Here is a 20965-nt window from a genome sequence, read left to right on the forward strand (position 1 = left end):
AGCACTCCGGGTGTATTTCTGCCATGAAAAGCTCTCAGTGAAAACTCATCTGCTTTGCAGATGCCGTTCGGAGTCGGCATAAAACATGTAGGTCCCGTCCGGCCAATTTGTAGGGAAAATCAAGAGGAGCACGACGCAAATTGGAAGAGAAGCTCGGCCTTAGATCTCTTCGGAGGTTATCGCGCCTTACATTTATTTTTTTTTTTATGTCTACACATATGTACGTACACGCAGCGGAGAAGCAACGCACAACCACATGTATAAATCTGAGATACTCCCGAAAGTATGCAATGGTTGTGCAAGTGTCGCTCACACATACAAGCGCATGGAGTTTGAGAGAAGCTATAAAATCATGCATCTGTAGTTACAGCTGAGTAATTTTATAGCTGATAACTAACTAGTAAGTTCTGGAAATAGAAGTCTAGATATATGCAACGAGGAAATCAGACAGTATAAAAGGCAGCAACAGTAAGACGCTATCTGGCGAGCAATAGTAGTGTTATTCTGAAGTACTTTAATAAAGGCCATTTTGCATTATTGAATAGTGGAGTTATTTATTCAACAGTTTAGTGATTCGAACGTTAGCAGGTTGCAGTAAATTCTTTACACTATATAAAAGGAATGCACATTCATTATTCTCTACTGTTAACCCAATTAAAGGTTCCGTAAGAACTATGCACTGTACGCGGAATTATTGTGGACAGGGTCAAGAGTATAAAATACGACAGCCAGATTTATAACGTTTTTGTTTTATTCTTTTATTCAAATTCGTTACTACTATACTATATTCGATAAATATATAACCAATAAAAGCCATGCTTATGTACATAAATACATAAATGTATTAAAATTAGCACAAACTGATTGGAGTTTTATGAGATACAGTTACAGTTACATATGTCACCTAAATATAACTTTTTATCACAAACATATACAAAAATGTAAATAAAATAAAATAGTAAAACTGTAAAAGAAGTAAAAACGAACTACAAAAAACGTGATATATTTAATTGATGGGAGATTCGAGTTTTCTTTTTTGTCTAAATTAAAGCTTAACTTATGAGTGCATTTATCAGAAAAAAATTTTGTTCGAGATTTTAAACGAGATTTTTTAGCCTTATTGATGTTGCAATATGTATGCCTGTGTATCCAAAGGACAAATATTTATTGCTTCAATATTATCCAGTATTTGCGTTGGTTGTAGGAACGTTAGACTTGTGTTATAAAAACCGGTTATAATGTCCAACATTAGCAATTTGTTCAAGTTAATCTGAAAGTTAAAAAAAGTGTAAAGTTTAATCATAAAAACAATTTAATTTCTGTTAATTCATAGCACTTACGAAACTTGTTTGCTGATCAGCTGCACGACATTGTAATAAAAGCGTACGATGGACAATAACTCCTGTATTAAGTAATGGTTCCTTTGAAGTACGATCACGAGCAACAGGTATTTTTGTTATAGTTGGCGGAAGATTTCTAAGAACTGCAATTGATGTATCTACGCCTACACCACTTCGTTGTTCGCCAAAAGCTGCCTGTACACCCAACCAATTATTTTCAATAAAAATCAATTTATCCAAAGTATGTAACAACGTTTGCGAAGCCAAATGCGCAGTTGGTGTTAATGCACCCGACGGATGAGTTTCCGAGAGCCTTAAACATGTGTCTATACGTTCTAAAATAATTCGAAATATATGCATAACCGGTTGGTTATCCAAAACTCCTTGTCCCAGACCACGTTCGTCATCATGCGTTAAGCGACGATCCTGCATTATTTCCAATTCACCGGAATTAAGTGAGGAGCCACCCAATGGTTGTCCAGTGACCAATGTGAAACGTAGCTCATCGTCCTCAATATACGCAGATGTTGGAATTGGGTAGTAGTTGGCTTGAAGTGGCAGTTTGTTTAAACGTCGTCGCTTAATCATCTGTAATTTATGCAATGAAAGAATAGTATTAAATACAGTTGTCTATTAATTATGGAGACAAATAAAAACCTGTAAGCCATTGAGATCAGTATAAAATATATCGCCACTCTTAATTTGAGTCAAAAAACGCATAGCGATTTCTGTATTATCCATACGTCCAATATCTACTAGATTTTGTATTTCGGGTGCACCGCCACGCAATATAGTTTGATGTACCACATATGGAAGACCGACGGTGACACTAGCTTCAAGTGGACCTTCGCTTACAAGCACTGTCGGTGGTCCCATATCCACTAATGGTGTCGCTGGCCCATGTGGCATAAATAGATAAGCACCAGATGTATCACCACTATATTTGTAGAATTTCAATTTAATAGGCGTATGTGGTACATGCCGGTTTATTTGTATTGATTTTAAAAGCCCATCACCACTAAAAGCCACTGTGGGACCACCGGAAACATGTAATGAAATTGGCCGATGTTCACCAAATTTCACTTCACATGGATAGTTGCCTAAGCTGAGCGATATTGGAGTTGTAGTCAAGATGAGACTTGTTGCGTGTGTAGTGTGTCTAGAAAAATATGTGAATTATAATATAGTTTGCATACACATAAGGTATGTAGAATTTTGTATGACAGCCACTTTATTTTACTCACTTCTGTGCACTCTTGTGCGTTTGTATTATATATGTCACCAAGCCCAAGGGGGGTACATTTGCCTTAAACAACAGTCGATATTTTGTAGTAGACGCTTGTGGTGTTATAGTGTTTGAAGGTATGTGGCGATGCCATGACCACACTGGAGTAATTTGTGCTTCTACTGGATTACCATGAAAATCCTTTACGCCCATATATGGGCTTGACACGTAAAAATCGACTAACTCTTCACGCCAACGTGGCAAAGAATTGTGCAGAACAATATGTTTGGTAGGCAATTCGTCAGCTAAAATAATAGTAGTGCGACTATCGCTAGGACCGGGCCAACGCGAATCATCCAAGTTGAAGTAATGAAATTTGTAATCCGGTATGTAAATCTAAGTGAATTTATTATTAAAATGTAGTAAAAGTATAACAATAGTAATATCTGCATAACATACAGAGGGCTTAGTAAGTAGTCTGTATACAGCTTGTTGCATCACAAATTGGCAAGCGGATACAGCATCCAACATACGACGTGCATAGTCAGCCACTACATGCGTCTTAGCAGTGCCGGTTATACCATCATGATGTTGAAACAATGATAATTCACGTCGTGCGTTCTGCAGCATATCCTCAAATTTAGCAACAGAATCCCACGTATGCCACGCGTACAACATTTCAGCAGCCCGCACATAATGTAACAAAACACGATCCAAACGTTTATAGTAAGGGCGTGATGTGAAGTAGCCTGACCAATAGTTGTCAGCACGATCAGCATAAGTGAAAAAATCACCACTTAATGTTGGGAATTCACGAGATTGATCACGTTGTTCTTTATGCACAGCATCAAAATACTGCTGTAATGTACCAAATTTAGCTTCGACGAAATGGTGATGTTCTGAATTGATGTGGTGAAAAAGTGATTCATAATTAACACGCTGCGCATCCCATTCTGTGCTTTGGCTAAAACGAAAATCATCGCCTAAAGGTATAAGAAGTGCATTGGTGCGATATAATTCTGCTTTCTTCTTCCATTGATCGACAAGCTTTTCAGCGCTACATATTGTTTAAAAAAAATATTAGAAAATGTAATGCAGTCTGATATCCGAACTGAGTAAATCTATACCGTTCTGCAACATTTTGTTCTGTAATCGGCTGTGGTGGCACACGCCAAGGACAGGAAAGTCCAAACTCATGCATGCGTTTGAAATCGAATTGGCAGCAAATTTTTGGATCCGGCCCACAGGTATGTGGAATATCATAGGAATAAAATGGCATCATGTGTGTAAAAAGGCTTGTGCTGCCTGATGTATCTATATGGTGAACAAATGTTTATGAAACATTATAACAACTGATGCATAGCAAATATAATACCCCACAACTGTCGCCAATAAAATTCTAATTGTCTTTTTAATGCGAACTCTTTTTTAACAGAGTAATGCGTACGCTGTATAAGAAGATTTTGAAACCCAGACTTTTTCAAAATATAAGGCAACGTTGGACTATGTCCGAATGGATCGATCGACCACGAAGAAACTGGTGTAACATTAAAATTTCGCTTAAGCCACGTTTGTCCCTCAGTTAGTTGTAACAAAATACTTAACCAGTGAGAATTCGCTTCATCTGGCATAACCCAACCGCCGGTAACAAATTCCAGCTGATGATTTTGAATGAGCCTAGGAATAAATTGTTATATATTTATGGTATTGTTAACAGTGCGTCAACATACTTTTTCATTTCAAGTTTATTATGCTGTCCAAGGTCTTCATAAAAGCGTGAAAAGTATGATATCTCCGCCCAGATAAAAGTCATATCCGGATTTTCTCGTAAATGTCGCAATGCATTTGAGAGTATACGTTTGGTATCATGCTCATAGTAATCTTCAAATGTTTTCACCCAGCCTTACAAATATATCATACAATTTAAGCTTCAAATTGGTTTAATATTCTATCTTACCTGGATCATTATGCGAATGTGGCACAACAAAAACTTTTAATTTATTGTGCTCGTTGAAGCGTATGGGATCATACTTAATATTCCATCCCTGTTTCCATACGCCACCATCAACATCCGCAAAAGACCACTCGTTGTACATGTCTAACATCTTAAAATAATTTAAAGTACAAAAGTACAATTCTATTTTATATATCAACAATTTGTTTATTCAACCTGCACATCTGGCTGTGGCACTTGCTGAAAGTCGAAACTACATTGTTCCAATTCTGCAAACACAGGCTTCTCCAAAATATCACGCTCTTGTTGTTGTGGTTGATAACTTTGATCACCTCGTTTTTCATTGCTTTCTTGCCATTGCTTATCCAAACGATTTTTCAAATGTCTCATCTCTTGACCATGACGGTGTAATCCGTCCTCAAGTATTTGTAATTTAGAAACGATGGCACCATAACTTGGCTATTTAGTAAATTGACGTTTAATATAAATTGTGATTGAATATGTAGCTTTTATTTTCAATATTTACCCGTTTATCTTGAGCTGCAGGTGCGTCAAAGTTTATCAACAAATAGAGTAGCAGCAGCACTCCAGTACAAATACCGCATAAAATTAGTGTACATCGACGGCGTAGCCGTAACATTGCACATTAACAAAAAATATTGTTTGAATCTAAAAGGGCATTTATTCTATTCCGGCGACTAATTAGCTTTGTAATTACATGAAACCCCAACAATAATTAGCATTAGCATTTCTAATAAAAAATAATTACAATTAACGTCACAAACATTGTGGATACAAATGTTGCCAAATTTCCGATAAAAGTATTGAGCACAGGGTGCTTATAACAAAACAGCTAACGGCCAAAGCAGGGCCTCTATTTTTCTACGTCAGCAGTAGGTTGCTGCGACTTTCGGAATATTGAAGAAAAAATACATAAAAAATAAACGAAAATAAAGTGGGTTATTAAAGCTTACAAAATATTGAGGTAAATCTTAACTTTTCGCCATTAGGTGTCGGTTGAATTATCCGTCGCGGAAGAATTAACTAACCTCACATCCACAATGCAAGGCATGCATTATAAGGGCCCTTTCACCAGTTCTCCAAGTAAAGTGCCAATATATGGTGACTTATAACCATAAAACCATAACCAGATACGACAGCTGTTCGAACCTACCTTATGGGCCAATTAATGGTGAATTATAACCATGAAACCATAACCAGATAAAACAGCTGATCGGACCTACCTTATGGAAATCAATGTATTCGGTTAATGGTGCCATGCCATAACGCTAACGCCATAACCATACCATAGCCAATTAATTGGTTTTGGTTTTCTCGCCATATCCATAACCTAAAAATATTTGAGTTGGTGAATTTAATAAATTTTTGTAGATTTTATTCATTGTTTTGCGTACGTTATGTGTAAGAGACTTATTTTTGTGGAATGTTTGTCATTTTTTGCGTTTTCTTCATTTATATGAAATTTTCACGATTTTTAGGTTATGGCACCATTAATCGATCACATTGGAGATGTTTATGGATATGGGTATGGTTACGACTATAGTGTTAGGGTAAAGGAAGTTTAATTGGCCCTTAAGGCTGGGTTTTTCTGTGCGAGTTTAAACTCCAGTTAAATTTGACTAGAGTTGAACGACCGCTTAAGCTGAGATGAGCAGCAAAATTATATGTTATCAAAGAGGATAGATATCTATCCTCTTTCTTAATATCTTTTTAAAAACTCAACATTTTTTTCTGCTTTTGGATTACTAATACTAGCATTATCATACATCGTTTGACACCTCTCCTCATATTTTTGGCGTATAAGCAGTCGACCCCCCTTGTCGGGGTTGGTAACGCAATATATAGCTTCTCTAAGCCAATTGTCAACCTAACTTACCCGTGGCGAATCCTGTTTCATTAACAGCCGAGGCTCTGGCGACCCCATGTTCCTCATGGAACTAGGTGTGGGGAGGGCGGGAGAGCCTAGAAGGTTTAATATGATCGTTTCCGAGATGGTTGGGCTAGTACCTTAATGGCGCTTTGTTACCGGAATGTACCGGATTTATATCCGGAAAAGGACCATCAACATCGATCACACTCCCCAAAGCTTTCGGGGTGTGTCTTTATCGTTAATACAACAACAAAAACAACACTCCCGGTGTGAATTGCAACCTGGACACTTCTTCTGATGTTCTTGGACGCGTATTAGCAGTCGACCCTTGTTGGAAATTGTTGACAGGAAAAGAACTATCAACATCGATATGCCCTAAAATTCGTCGGGGATTGTCCTTATCCCTACAAGAACAAGCACAAATACATATAATTCTATAAAAAAATTAAAAGAGTATGTCACTCTAAAGTAATATCCCCTGAACTATCAGGTTCCCTGTACCTTAGAACAATATGCGTGAAGTGCTCCACGTCCAACGATTGTTTTCAAGATTCGTAATTATGTTGGAACAAATATTGAAGATATAAGCTTTTTAACGCTTATAGTAAAAAAGGACGTGTGGCACTCGGGGACTGCCGCGGTAAAGCTATTGCATATTATAAACTTATAAATAATGCCTAAAGCGTACTGATGATGAAGGCTTAGCACCCTTCGCAATGGATATATCTGCGCAGCTATGGCAGGTTGTCTGAAAAATTTTCTACTTACTATTCCAAAAACAAAATACAACTTTTCAAATTTAGAAAAATTAAAAAATAACAATAATTATCATTAGAAAAAAATTATTGTTCTGGCCTTGAGCTCGATTCGAACATTGAATGATTTATCAATAGGCCGATAAAAACAAAAACAATTTAACTTTAAATTTAACTTTAACTTTAACCTTAACTTTAACTTTAACTTTGAATTTAACTTTAACTTTAACCTTAACTTTAATTTTAACTTTGACTTTAACTTTCATTTTAACTTTATTTTTAACTTTAACTTTAGCTTTCTCTTTAACATTAACATTCACTTTAACTTTAACTTTAGCTTTAACTTTACCTTAACTTTAACTTTAACTCTCACTTTAATTTTAACTTTCACTTTAACTTTAATTTTAACATTCACTTTAACTTTAAGTTTAACTGTATGATCCCGGGTGAGCGTGAGCGTAGCACCTGCTAACAAGCCAACCTAATATAAACGCACGCAAGTCATTTTCTGTCAAAAATGTCTCATGCACATACAACTTGTATGAGAGCAACTCAAATTGATTTTGCTGCGTGAAAACCTAACTCGATTTCCAATTTTTGTTCTGCGTGACATTTAGATTTGACGTTTGCACACATGCTTTACATTTGTGGTCATCCAGTGAGTTTTACAGCTCCGGCTCACGCTCAATTCTCACGGGAATGCTGTGGATCATTGAGAGACTGTCGAGAGAGATGTCGTGAAACTTTCGCACACGTGAAATGTGATAGGCATATGTCGCCGCTGTTTTTCATTTAACTCATACGGCGAAAGGCTGAGTAGCGACATCTATTTTTGAAAAGGTAGGTTTATTAAAGGCAGCGTTGCCAAACTAAAAAGAAGTAGTTAACAAATTATCTGGCTCACAAATTGAACCAGACTTCTATCTGGATTTATCTGGCTCAAATCGTTGTTGTTTAATTTACATGCAAAATTATTTATCTGGCTCAGGATTTTGTCACCGGATGATAACAATTGTCGCAACGCATGCTTATTTGGGTTAGGGCAAAAGTGGTTGTTTGCGTGCGCTAAAAAAACGCAGTGTGGTTTTATTAGGTTGGCTTGTAAGCGACCATATATGTATACGATAAGCGATAGCACAATGGCTACTTCGTGAAAATCAACGACAGCTCTTTAAGTTTGAGTTCGATGGTCGTACGGTGAGGAAGTATCGCACTCGCGCTTAAAACAGAGCACCAAAGAGTGCGTGTGACACACGTTCACCGTTCAAGCATTGAAATCAAACTAAATAAATAATAGATTTTTCTTTCGTGCTCGCTACGCGTTCGTGTTTACTAACACATTCTCAATTTGGTAACCTACCCACCGCTGATTATGATAGAGATCCAATATTATGTATTTGGCCTGTTGCTAACACCGAACCTTAACGAACGTTTTCTAATCTTTTCGAGCCTTTCGGATCTTTTTTGACAAATATCCTTTACGGTTTTTTTTTATTTAGTCGCCAAGCCCGCGATAAAATCTATGCAATAGCTTAAAAATATTCAAAAACAACAAAAAAATTTTCACGAATTTTGATAAATATTTTATGAAATATTTGAAAATTACCTAATTTTTTTTTAAGTTTACAGTTTACAAAGTCTATACAGCCTGTCCCATACGAAAAACAGATATAACTCACCACGTTTAAGTAATTTCCGTAGTATAGGGTATATTTAAGGTTGCTCATATGTATATACCACTCGAACGCAGCGGACACGGTACAAAATTGCTAACATGTATCATATGTATTTGATACATGGTGTAGGGAACCTGCTATTCCTTACATTGGAGCTTAAGGGCGAATTAATTGTGACTTATAACCATAAAGCCATAACCAGATAAAACAGCTGATCACACCTCCTTATAGAAATCAATGAAATCGAGTTAGCGTTACGGTATGGCACCATTAATCGATTACATTAATTTCCATAAGGTAGGTTCGATCAGCTGCTTTTTCTGATCACACCTCCTTATAGAAATCAATGAAATCGAGTTAGCGTTACGGTATGGCACCATTAATCGATTACATTAATTTCCATAAGGTAGGTTCGATCAGCTGCTTTTTCTGGTTATGGCTTTATGGTTATAAGTCACCATTAATTCGCCCTTTAGCAGGGAGCACACCTGCATTTTTTGATATTGATTGGCACCACTTAAATCAAATGACATTATGCTAACTAGGTAGCACTTTTGAAGTGATTTTTCCATAATGGCTGCCTGGCAGAAATGTCTATTAAAATAAACAATTTGTAAAAAAATTTACAACATTTAGGTGCAAATTTGTAAAATATGCTTAGAATTAGTTGCATGAATTGATTCTAGTAAAGTTATGAGGTATAAACTGTACTCAATTATAAAGAAAACGCTCTGCATGTGGCACAAGTTTAGAAAAGTGGTCAAACAAGAAGTTGGGATTAGTGAAAATATTTGCAGTCAGTGGTGAATAGAGAAGAAATTTTTTGTTTCCATCATTCGAACGGACTTCAGTTTTCCAAATGATACAATTTAAAAACAGTGCACTTGGTGGAGCCACAGTGAGTACCAATGCGAACACTAGTGCGTCGGCCCAATCTGGCACTGCAAATACTACACAAACTGTACAACATCAAGCAACGGCGACACCCAGTGCACAAGTAAAAGCAACTTTTGTAAATACAACACCCGGGCCTCATGGTATTACTGGTGCTGGCAGCAACAATCTACCATTACAACAAATTATTAATTTGCAACATTTGCCTCAGCAATTTGTGCAAAATGCCGCTAACGGACAGCAGCAAGCGCAAGCTGTACCGGCACAAAATATGTTCCAAATTGTTCAGCCAATGCAAACTGTCACCATTGATGGGCAAGAAGCCATATTTATACCCAATATAAATGCTGGACAGTTAGCAACAGCTGCGCAGCCCATAAATATCAATGGCCAACAAGCATTCATAACTCCGAATGGTCAAATTATTCGAGCGCCGAATGCTGGCGCAACCTCCAGTGCGATGCAGTTGCAACCGGCTCCACAGTTCATACATGGTTTGGGACAAGCAATGCAATTGCCACCTGGTGTTGGAACGACAGAACAAATGTTCTTTACTATACCTGGCACAAATATACAAGTACCTATTGTAAATGCTGCTGCAGTGCAACAACAACAGCAAGCCCAACAGCAGCAGCAGCAGCAACAACAACAACAACAACAAATCTTACAACATCAAAGTCAGTCTCAAGCCACAAATAACTCACCAAGCGCAAGTGCTTCCAATAGTAGCGGCACAAGGTCCACACAAGCACCTACAAGTACAACTCAGGTACCTCAAAGTGTTTCTCAAACAACTTTGCCCAGTACGATAACAATACCAGGTACTAACATTCAGATACCAACATCTATGGCAGCTCCAAATAGTTTGCTGGGAAATTTGAATCAGTTGCTTGGCAACGGAACAATCAAGCTGGAAAATGGTCAAACTTTACAAAATGTACAAATAAGACCTGCTGGGACTGCGGCTAACGCTAGCACATCAACAGCACAAATGCCGCAGTTCATACAGTTTCCACAAGCAGCATTGCAACAGCAAGCTGCACCATCTTTACAACAAACAGTTGCCGTACAAGTTCCCATACAGACCGCTGGCGGCCAAACCATATATCAAACAGTACATGTACCCTTACATCAATTAAATGCAGCTGGACTGCATAATATGATGCCTGCCGCTCAATCACTGCCGATGTCAGCAACTTTGCCTCAAACACAAATGCAAATTATTCCGCAATTTTCACAAATTGCCCAAATTGTTACGCCTAATGGACAAATACAACAGGTGCAGCTGGCGCCTTTGAATGCAATGCAATATCAACAACTGCCGCCAAATGCCAATATTATACATATTCAGCATCCCCAACAACAATCCTCGTCGAGTAATCAACAACAGCAACAGCAAGCTGTGGCGGCCGCTGCTGCAGCTGCCCAAGCTGCGGTTAATGCCCAACATCAGCAACAGGTAAATTTTAATTTGGCAGTAGGTATATGTGCATATTCTTATATCCCATTTAATTTTAAGGTCGCTCAACAACAACAACAGCAGCAGCACCAACAACAGATATTGCAAGCATTGAACGCTGCATCGGAATCGGGTATACAATTGCCAACAAACCAATCAATCACAATTACAAATGCGCAGGGCCAACAGTTAACCGTTATACCGGCACAACAACTTCAACAACTTCGTAATGCAACAGCACAAAGTGTTCCGAATAACACTTCCAATCTAATACAACTACAGCAACTGCCTGGCCTTCAAGCATTGCCCATACAGAACCTACCAGGACTGGGGCAAGTGCAAATAATACAGGCAAATCATCTGCCGCATCAGCTCCAAGGAGGTTTTCAACATGTAATTTTGCCGCAACAACTCCAACAACAACTTCAGCAGCAGCAGCAACAACAACAACAACAGCAACATGTTCAGCAATTGCAACCTAATTCAGGATCGATGCCTAATACAGCACATACATCTCTTCCTCCCCATACCAGCACAACGACAACAACCACATCGTCTAACAGTACGAACCTTGTACAGCCAAAGCAGGAGCCCCAAAGCCCGCCAACGCAAGTCCAACCACACACGCTAATAACAAATATAAAACAAGAACCACCAGATCCTTGTCAAACGCCACAGCATATTAAATGGTTAGTGCCACATAACATGACAGTCAATTTGCAGCAACTGCAAGCGCAACATCAGCAACACACAGATCAGCAGCAACAACCCCAAACTCAATTAGTAAGTGATAATACAGGATTGCCAACAAATTTGTCAGCAGCTATACAAATTACAGCCGTCCCACAGACACATAGTTTCACCATCACACCTACCAATCAATCACGTACCGCCACCATGCTAAAGACTCAACCACTACAGGCTATGACGACGTTGAGTGGTTTAACAGCTCAACATAATCCTAACGCAACAGTAACTTCAAGTGGTAGTGGTACACAAATCACAATCGCAGCAACACCAGCCTCCATAGCGCAACAAGTAAACCAACAAGGGCAGTCCCAGCAACAACAAACAATACAACAAACCCTTTCAAATCTTTCAACTGCAACCGTACCAGCGACGACAACAACATCTGTAAATGTAAACATTAATGTCAACGATGTTTGTGCTGGCGGTAATGGCACAGTCGCCGGTAGCAACTGTAGCATCAGCAATATCGTTGGTTTAAATCCAAATGGCATTCTTAACTTGGGTGGAAGCAGTCTGGAAATGAAACCACGTCTTAAACGTGTCGCTTGCACGTGCCCAAACTGCAAAGGAGAGAAACATGCGGATCGCAAAAGGCAACATATATGTCATATACCAGGATGCAACAAAGTATACGGAAAAACATCACACTTACGTGCACATTTACGATGGCACACTGGGGAGAGGCCCTTCGTTTGCTCTTGGTTATTTTGTGGAAAACGTTTTACACGTTCCGATGAATTGCAGCGCCACAGACGTACTCACACAGGCGAAAAGCGTTTTCAATGCCGTGAATGTAATAAAAAATTTATGCGTAGTGATCACCTTTCAAAACATATTAAAACACATTTTAAAGTACGGTTGCCAATCGATTTAATCGAACTTGATCAAAAGCTGGATGATAAAGCGAATATCCAAAGACTGGCAGAGAATGGACATGTCATTCAGGAAGGTATTACCCAAGGGAATGATCCAAAAATGACAGCACCCAATGGAATTGTAAGAATAGAACTACCAAGCTCTACGGTGTCTAATGTAGCGGCCGCGATTGCGGCATGTTCAACTATTACCACAAATGCTACAGGAGCAAATGGTCCGAGTAGTATGCTTATGCAAATGGCTGCAACTAATGAAATGATGGCGCAATCGGCTGATGATGATGATGATGATGAAGACGGTACTAGTGATAGTTATGGAGATGAAGAGCTTGATGATGATGAAGTGGATGATGAGAATGATAGTACTGGTGATGAAGAGAAAATGACAATTACTATTAGTGAGGTTGGTGATAATTCCAACTAACATACAGAGTCACTGTTCTTGGAGCAGTACGGATTTCATCAACTATAAGTACGGTTTCCATTTTTTAATGTAAATATCATAAGTAATTCATATCGATGAATGTCTCTTAACGATTTATTTTAGTATTAATCTAATTTTTGATTATGGTATAAATATTAAAAAAATACATATTAGGTTAAGTATGTAAATAGCGATCTATAATAGAAATTATGTTTAAACTTGTGTTATATTTACAAAGTTCGCCGGTTACATGTTTTCACCTACAGAATTATTATTTTTAATTATTTTTTAAATTATATATTAGTTGTTAAACAGGATATGTATGTATGTACATTTATAGTGTTTTGTATAACGTAAAATATGGAATTTTAAATTCAGATCTATCAACTTTATTGTATAAGCCAAGCAGAATTAAAAAATTTACCATATACATATATGTATGTACTTACTAACAAAATTTAAATCTTTGTATTTTTTTAAACTTTTAGGTAAATGCAAACTGTAGTACTGATGTTGTTATTCAGGAAAGAATTCTTAACGCAGTCCGGTCAGTTAAGCCAGTTTTCAAAAAAGCATACCGAAACAAATAGAAAGGTTACCTGTTCTTAAAAAAAAAACTCATCATACCACGGTGGCCGCCATACCAAACAAGTAAGGAAGGCTATGTTCGGGTGTATCCGAACATTACATACTCAGCTGCCAAATTACAGCTTGCAAAACTTTTAAATTACCTAGCTTTAAAAGTGGGCGGTGCCACGCCCATTGTCCAAAATTTTACTAATTTTCTATTCTGCGTCATAAGGCCAACCCACCTACCAAGTTTCACCGCTTTATCCGTCTTTGGTAATGAAGGTTCGCACTTTTTCGAAATCGAAAAAGTGAGCGTGGTTATAGTCCGAATTCGCTCATTTCACTACCGATCTGAGATGAGTGCCCAGGAACTTAGATACCAACAGGAACTTAGATACCAAATTTCATTAAGATACCTCAAAACTTACTAAAGTTTCGTGTTTACGGACAGACGGACATGGCTTTTTGCGCCCAGATCATTTCGTTATATAGAAGTCTACGTATGTATATCTCTCTCGATTAGTTTATGCCGTTGCGGGGTACCGTTATGCGAACAAAATTAATATGCTCTGTGAGCTCTGCTCGAATGAAGAAAACGCAAAAAATTACTAACATTCTACAAAAAATAAATCTCTTAGTCAAAAGGTATCCAAAATAATAAATAAAATATACAAAAAGTTAATAAATTCACCAACTCAAATATTTTTAAGTTATGGATATGGCGGCCACCGTGGTGTGATGGTAGCGTGCTCCGCCTACCACACCGTATGCCCTGGGTTCACACCCCGAACAAAGCAACATCAAAATTTTAGAAATGAGGTTTTTCAATTAGAAGAAAATTTTTCTAAGTGGGGTCGCCCCTCGGCAGTGTTTGGCAAGCGCTCCGGGTGTATTTCTCCCATGAAAAGCTCTCAGTGAAAACTCATCTGTCTTGCAGATGCCGTTCGAAGTCCACATAAAACATGTAGGTCCCGTCCGGCCAATTTGTAGGGAAAATCAAGAGGAGCACGATGCAAATTGGAAGAGAAGCTCGGCCTTAGATCTCTTCGGAGTTTATCGCGCCTTCCATTTTTTTTTTATGGATATGGCGAAAAACCAAAAATCAATTGGTTGGCTATGGTATGGTTATGGCGTTAACGCAGTGGTATGGCACCATTTATCGATTACATTGATTTCCATAAGGTAGGCTCGATCAGCTGTTTTATTTGGTTATGGTTTTATGGTTATAAGTCACCATTAGTTGGCCCTTTAAGCGCACTCTGACCACAGTCACAATGTCGCTTTTATACTTTTTGCAGGAATTTTCTCCGGTCATGAAACTTTTCGTCATCCGCTGGAGTTTTTGGTAGCTTCCTGACGTTTTCTTCTTAATATGCGTCTTTATTACTTATTCGCGTGATGATACCGCTACAATATCAGGTAGTGTCCGTTTTACTGAGGTAGCACAACTTTTCTTTCATTGTCAGATAGAAGATTGCCTTCAGTGAGCATTGTGTACCATGCTAATCCACCATGACACTGAGCAGGTGTGGGAAATGAAATGATGAGCCCGGCGGATCTATACAAGGTGATAGCCACGAAGAAAACAAGCAAGAAATGACAATGGCAGGCCGGCCTGGTGCGGGCAGAACAACAAAACGTGTGGTAAACTCCTACTTTTGATTTTCTAGAGGAACACCAATCTGTTTCAGAGCCATGTTGGAACTCTACAGTGCGCAATCTTGTATATCTATCCCCTTTGCTTTGCATACTTCTGTCTTATGCCGTATTTTGAGATCTGTTCCATTGCTTAAGAACCTTTATGTAAAAATTTGATCGATGAACAGGTTACACATTTTAAGACCTCCCGACAGTAAGAAAAGGGGAACGATGGTTTTGAAGTTTCTTTTCTAAATTTTTCTTGTTTTTGAAGGTCGTATTCACCATACCATTACCATTTATGTCCCATTTGGTATATACCTGAATTCACAACATAAAAGGCCAATTAAAGGTTACTTATAACCATAAAACCATATCTAGATGAAACAGTTGATCGAACCTACCTTATGGAAATCGATGCAATCGATTAAAGGGCTAATTAATGGTGACATAACCATAAAACCATAACCAGATAAAACAACTGCTCGGACCTACCTTATGGAAATTAATGTAATCGATTAATGGTGCCATACCATAACGCTAACGCCATAACCATACCATAGCCAACCAATTGGTTTTTGGTTTCTCGCCATATCCATAACCTAAAAATATATGAGTTGATGAATTTTTTAACTTTTTGTATATTTTATTTAGTATTTTGGATACGTTTTGTCTAAGAGACTTATTTTTTGTGGAATGGTTGTAATTTTTTGCGTCGATCACATGGGAGATGGTTATGGATATGGGTATGGTTACGACTATGGCGTTAGGGTTAAGGAAGTTTAATTGGCCCTTAGCTTGACAACCAATTTTTGCAGCTGGCAGCATTAATCGCCAAAACAACAATGTATACAAAACAATTGTCTCAACAACACCAACGAATGTTATGTGGATGCAAAAAAAACCGAGAATGAAAATTGAAAGACGACGAAGAATAGTAGTACGAAAGAAGTGTGTTATTTACTGAGAAAAACCAAACATTTTCACTTGAAAAGAAATAAAACAATCAAATTTGCATTCGTGGTTCCACAGGAAATGTAAAATACAACATATTTTGACGTTAAAACAAGAAAAAGAAGCCAAAATAGTTAACTGACCAAGTGTAAAAGCAGATTGACGAAACGAGAAAAGGCGCTCCAATTTCACCGATAGAAATTTCATGTCTTGGCCCTCTACCGTCCTTTGTTACCATCATTTTTAATTGAAAAAATTTAACTAAAGTTCAAAGGAAAGTATCAGCAATATTACTACACAAAAAAGGAGTATTAATTAATTGGGCTATCCAAGCAAAAGCAGCAGTGGAAAGGATCGAGCCCGTAGGGAAAAATAAAAGCAAAATCAACGCTCTTGGAAGAGACAACGGCAGCAGCGTTTGCATTCAGATCCTGGTCGTACGCGGTGGCTAGCGTAGAAGTACAAACACATTGGGTAAAAGTGAATGCAGGCAGGTGTATGTGCTATTATGCTTCCCTCCCTCTCCTTTCCCATCATTTAGTTTATCAGAAGTTTTGTCTACCTTGGTACGTTTTAGTTGCAGCTTTAATTGTTGGCTCCTCTATGAAGCTTCCATTATGCACACTCACCTGTTCAGCGCGTACTGAATTGTGCTATTTTTCATAACACATATGGAGGGATAACTATGTACGCTAATGGTCCCAGTTTTTATTAATCACATCACGTTACTATTGCGAAAGCACATAAATGCCAAAAACATTCGTCTATGATGCGAGCTGACTGGTTTCAGAAAAATTATTTTCCATATTAAACATTTCAAAATTGAAAGAAACTGACAGCACATTCTGAATTTGTGTACTGTGATTCTATTCATCAAATTTCAAAGTTGATTCAAAATCTTTCTGTCGTTTTCGAAGCAGGCAGCATCTTCCCATGTAGGTAGTCCGTAAGGTTGTTGTTTTTCTTGTAGCGATATAGACGTCCACGAAGATTTTCACATAATATCGAGAGGCTGCTTGCATTTTAGAATGTCAAAGATTACCCCAGTTCCAAAACATCTAAGATATATCTAATACCGAAGAGCAAGGCATAGACTTTCCAGAGACCGCTTAATCAAGCACTGCTACAACAACAACAGAGACCGCTCAATATAGAATGGATGGCAGAAGCCTAATCACCACGCATATGTCTGGCACTACTTCTATTCGTATACTAAAACATGTTAAGTACTCTTACCTAGTATACAGTCTTCTAGTCATAGATAGTTTGTTGTGAGGCAATACACTGCGAAGCATAGGTTTATTGTGCCCTCATTATCTTCACAGCACCTATTCCGAGCTATTGCCATCAAAATCCTCTAACAGGAGTCCAAGGAAACTTGCTGTTTCAACATGAGGACCATAATGAGAGGGGCGTTGGTTCCACATTACAATTAAAGAGATGGTTGGTGTCATGTGGGGACACATTGCAAGCGGTGCATACATTTTGTGTGTCGGGGTTGATTCCGGATAGGTAAGAGTTTAACCTGTTACAGTATCCAGATCAAAGTTGAGCTAGAGTGACTGGCGTTTCCCTAGGCAGTGTGAGTTCCTCTTCTGAAAGTTTTGATTACTGTTCTTTGAGTACTGGATTCACCGGGCAATTCCTGGCATAACTGTTTGTGGAGTTCACTGAGGTCCTGCTAGTGTTTTTTGGCTTCATACGGCTGAGTTCTCAGGTGCCGTAGTTCCTCATAATGCTTACGGAGATGACTCCTTAAGCCCCTGGGCGGTCTTGGCTCATCAATCAGATGCCTGTTGGGATGCCCAGGTTTCTGGGTATTCAACAGGAACTGTTTGGTTAGCATATCATTTCTCTCCGTGATGGGAAGTATTCTCTCATCATTATGTAGATGGTGTTCTGGGCCCATAAGAAGATAGCCCGTGGTGGTTCCGAAGGCAGTCTTTTGGCAGGCCTGTAGCTTCTTCCAGTGAATGGTTTTTAGGCTTGGCGACAATATAGGGGACGCGTAGCATGCAGTCGGCTGGCCAATTGCTTTGTAAGTGGTAATGAGCGTTTCTTTGTATTTTCCCCAAGTACTGCTAGCAAGAGATTTGAGGACTTTATTACGTCTCTGGATTTTCCGTACAACTGCGGCTGCATGCTCACCAAAATGTAGATCCTGATCAAACGTCACACACAAGATTTTGGCGTGTAGAACAGTCGGTAGCGTAGTGCCATCGACGTGGATGTTCAAAATGGTCGATATTTGAGACGTCCATGTTGTACATAAGGTCGCAGAGGATTTAGTCGGTGAAAATGCCACGTTTCGCGAGGCGAAAAAACTGGAGAGATCAGGGAGGTAGCCGTTTATTATGTTGCAAAGCTCATCGATCTGTGGGCCTGGGCCCGTTGCCATTATTGTGCAGTCATCGGCGTATGAAACGATAGTAACTCCTTCGTGTGGCGAAGGTAGCTTTGATATGTAGATGTTAAACAAAAGTGGGGATAGAACACCACCCTGTGGCACCCCTTGTTTAATTTTTCTTGGTTTTGATGTTTCGTTTCTAAATTGCACCGATGCCTGCCGACCGCCCAGATAATTTGCGGTCCACCTTTTAAGACACGGGGGAAGGGTAGACCCTTCCAGGTCTTGCAGTAACGTGCCATTGTTGACCGTATCAAAAGCTTTTGATAGGTCTAGTGCCACGGGTACTGTACTGTGGTGGGGTTTTGATTTAAACCGCAATTTATCTGTGTGCTAATGACATTTAGCGCGGTGGTGGTGATATGGAGTTTTCTAAAGCCATGCTGATGACAGGCTAGCTGCAAATTTGCTTTGAAGTAGGGGAGCAAAATGGCTTCAAGCGTCTTGGCTACTGGCGATAGGAGAGATATAGCGCGATATGACTCTCCTATGTTAGCTGGTTTCCCAGGCTTTAGTAGCGGCACCACCTTGGCCTTGTGAGCTATCTCTTCGATGCCTTTTATATATGTGTGTAAATGATGATTGATGTGTTCATGTATGTATATACGCGTAGCTGCTTCATGTTTGTTTATTGTTGCGTGATTATTTATTTAGTATCGGCTTAGTGATGCTAATATTCGTCACAATATGTATATGCAACTATAGCTTATGCATGCTGCACTTGCCTGTATATGTACATTTTATATGTAAATTCAAGTTCACGTATTTTTGTTATTTTATAATTTTCTAAATATTAATTTGCATTATTTTGCTTGTTTATTTGCTAACATCTATTACATAAATCATAACAATGAAAATAATAATAATTAAAACTTTATTAATATTTTACAGAGACGCTTATCATCAGGCGGTTATTATGAAAGGTTATAATTTTTCAACATTTACAATAAAAAAATAAAAAATAACATTATTCAAAGTATTTATCATTGGAATTATTTTTTCTTTTGCATACGTTTGCAACTGCGAAAATTTTCAAATCGATTTTCAACGTTTTCAATCATTGCATAGCAAATTTTTTACCTGTTTTCTGTGAATATAACTTTCCCCAAAATATTTTAACTTTTATTTGTTTAACATTTGCACTAAGTTAATAATGATTTAACTACGCGCGCCTAATCGATTTGTAATTTTGTTGTGATCCAGTTTTTTTTTTTAATTTTTGCAATAAACAAAGAACTCTTCCGTAATAGAATTATTTAACTAACTAATTTGTTTTCGTTATTGTTTTCATATAGGAAATTTGTACAAAATGTCTCGTAATAAGGAGAAATATGAGAGTGCTAACCGACGGCAACAAATTTTCATGTCTGCAGAAGATGTGGCAGCTGGCAAGAAATGTTCATGGTCTGGCATTGAGATAACAGGTAAGTAAAAGTTTTATTTTGTTTTGTTGATTTTTCGACAGGGTGGATAAATGATGTAGGTTAGGTTAGGTTGCGAGGGCTGAGCTGAAAACTATGGCCAATGGGCCCATTGTAATACCCTATACGGTCTCAAAAGCGGACCCCTAACCTGCCTAAAGCGGGTCGAACTACTTCGTGGAATTTATATATTTTGCTACAGCCTTGACTTCATGATTAGAGACCTCAGCCAGGTCATGTAGAAGAGGTTTACCAAGGATGGGCAACCTACCCCCATTCTGGCACCATGCGTGCCTATTAAAGAATTACCTGTTAGAATCCTTATCAGGGACGATAGAATTGATTTGTTTAAAACCAGAAGCGCTCTTGTGCGCCTCTTGTCATATGAGGGGCAGGTTAGCCTGGATGTCTCACACGATGATATGGCTGACCATCGACCATTTGCAATTCTTATAGTGCTTGTGTTCACACGAAGCCTGAAAGTGGCCATGGATATACCTACCGACTCATTTCCCGGAAGGATATGAACGGTGGTGCCTCTTCATATTTTTACCTTTTTAATTTTTTATATACCTACCCTCTTATTCATTAAAATTAAAATAGGTTTATAAAGCTCTTATAATTTGAAATTTGTATGGAAATGTCGTTTTAAAAAGCTTTACATTATAAAAAAAGAAAAAAATTAATGTAAGGCGCGATAACCTCCGAAGAGATTTTAGGCCGATCTTCTCT

At 38.3% G+C, this 20965-nt stretch overlaps 3 protein-coding genes across 6 annotated transcripts in view; 2 read left to right on the forward strand and 1 right to left on the reverse strand.

Annotated features, from left to right (window-relative positions):
- Positions 1-735: 735 nt before the first annotated feature.
- alpha-Man-IIa (alpha-mannosidase 2) lies at positions 736-5305 on the reverse strand. The gene is made up of 11 exons (XM_067771665.1): positions 5046-5305; positions 4736-4978; positions 4523-4670; positions 4296-4467; positions 3941-4242; positions 3693-3879; positions 3025-3622; positions 2585-2961; positions 1998-2499; positions 1341-1928; positions 736-1270 (listed from the first exon to the last, which is right to left on the reverse strand). The coding sequence occupies exons 1-11, from the start codon at positions 5157-5159 to the stop codon at positions 1118-1120; spliced, it is 3384 nt and encodes a 1127-aa protein (XP_067627766.1). The 5' UTR covers positions 5160-5305; the 3' UTR covers positions 736-1117.
- Positions 5306-9410: 4105 nt separating this feature from the next.
- On the forward strand, positions 9411-13688 carry Spps (Sp1-like factor for pairing sensitive-silencing). Its single transcript, XM_067771676.1, has 2 exons — positions 9411-11194; positions 11255-13688. The coding sequence occupies exons 1-2, from the start codon at positions 9701-9703 to the stop codon at positions 13241-13243; spliced, it is 3483 nt and encodes a 1160-aa protein (XP_067627777.1). The 5' UTR covers positions 9411-9700; the 3' UTR covers positions 13244-13688.
- A 2674-nt stretch (positions 13689-16362) lies between these two features.
- The window catches only part of twin (CCR4-NOT transcription complex subunit 6-like twin), a 117969-nt gene continuing 113366 nt past the window's right edge, over positions 16363-20965 (forward strand). The window contains exons 1-3 of one of the 4 annotated variants that reach the window (XM_067771705.1): positions 16363-16901; positions 19704-19735; positions 20108-20236. In XM_067771705.1, the coding sequence (XP_067627806.1) occupies positions 19729-19735; positions 20108-20236 (136 nt within the window). In that variant the 5' untranslated portion in view covers positions 16363-16901; positions 19704-19728. The remainder of the gene's footprint in view (positions 16902-19703; positions 19736-20107; positions 20237-20965) is intronic. The other 3 variants (XM_067771698.1, XM_067771691.1, XM_067771715.1) reach the window with 3 other exon arrangements.

This window comes from Eurosta solidaginis, chromosome 1, assembly GCF_040869045.1.
Source record: "Eurosta solidaginis isolate ZX-2024a chromosome 1, ASM4086904v1, whole genome shotgun sequence".
NCBI lineage: Eukaryota > Metazoa > Arthropoda > Insecta > Diptera > Tephritidae > Eurosta > Eurosta solidaginis.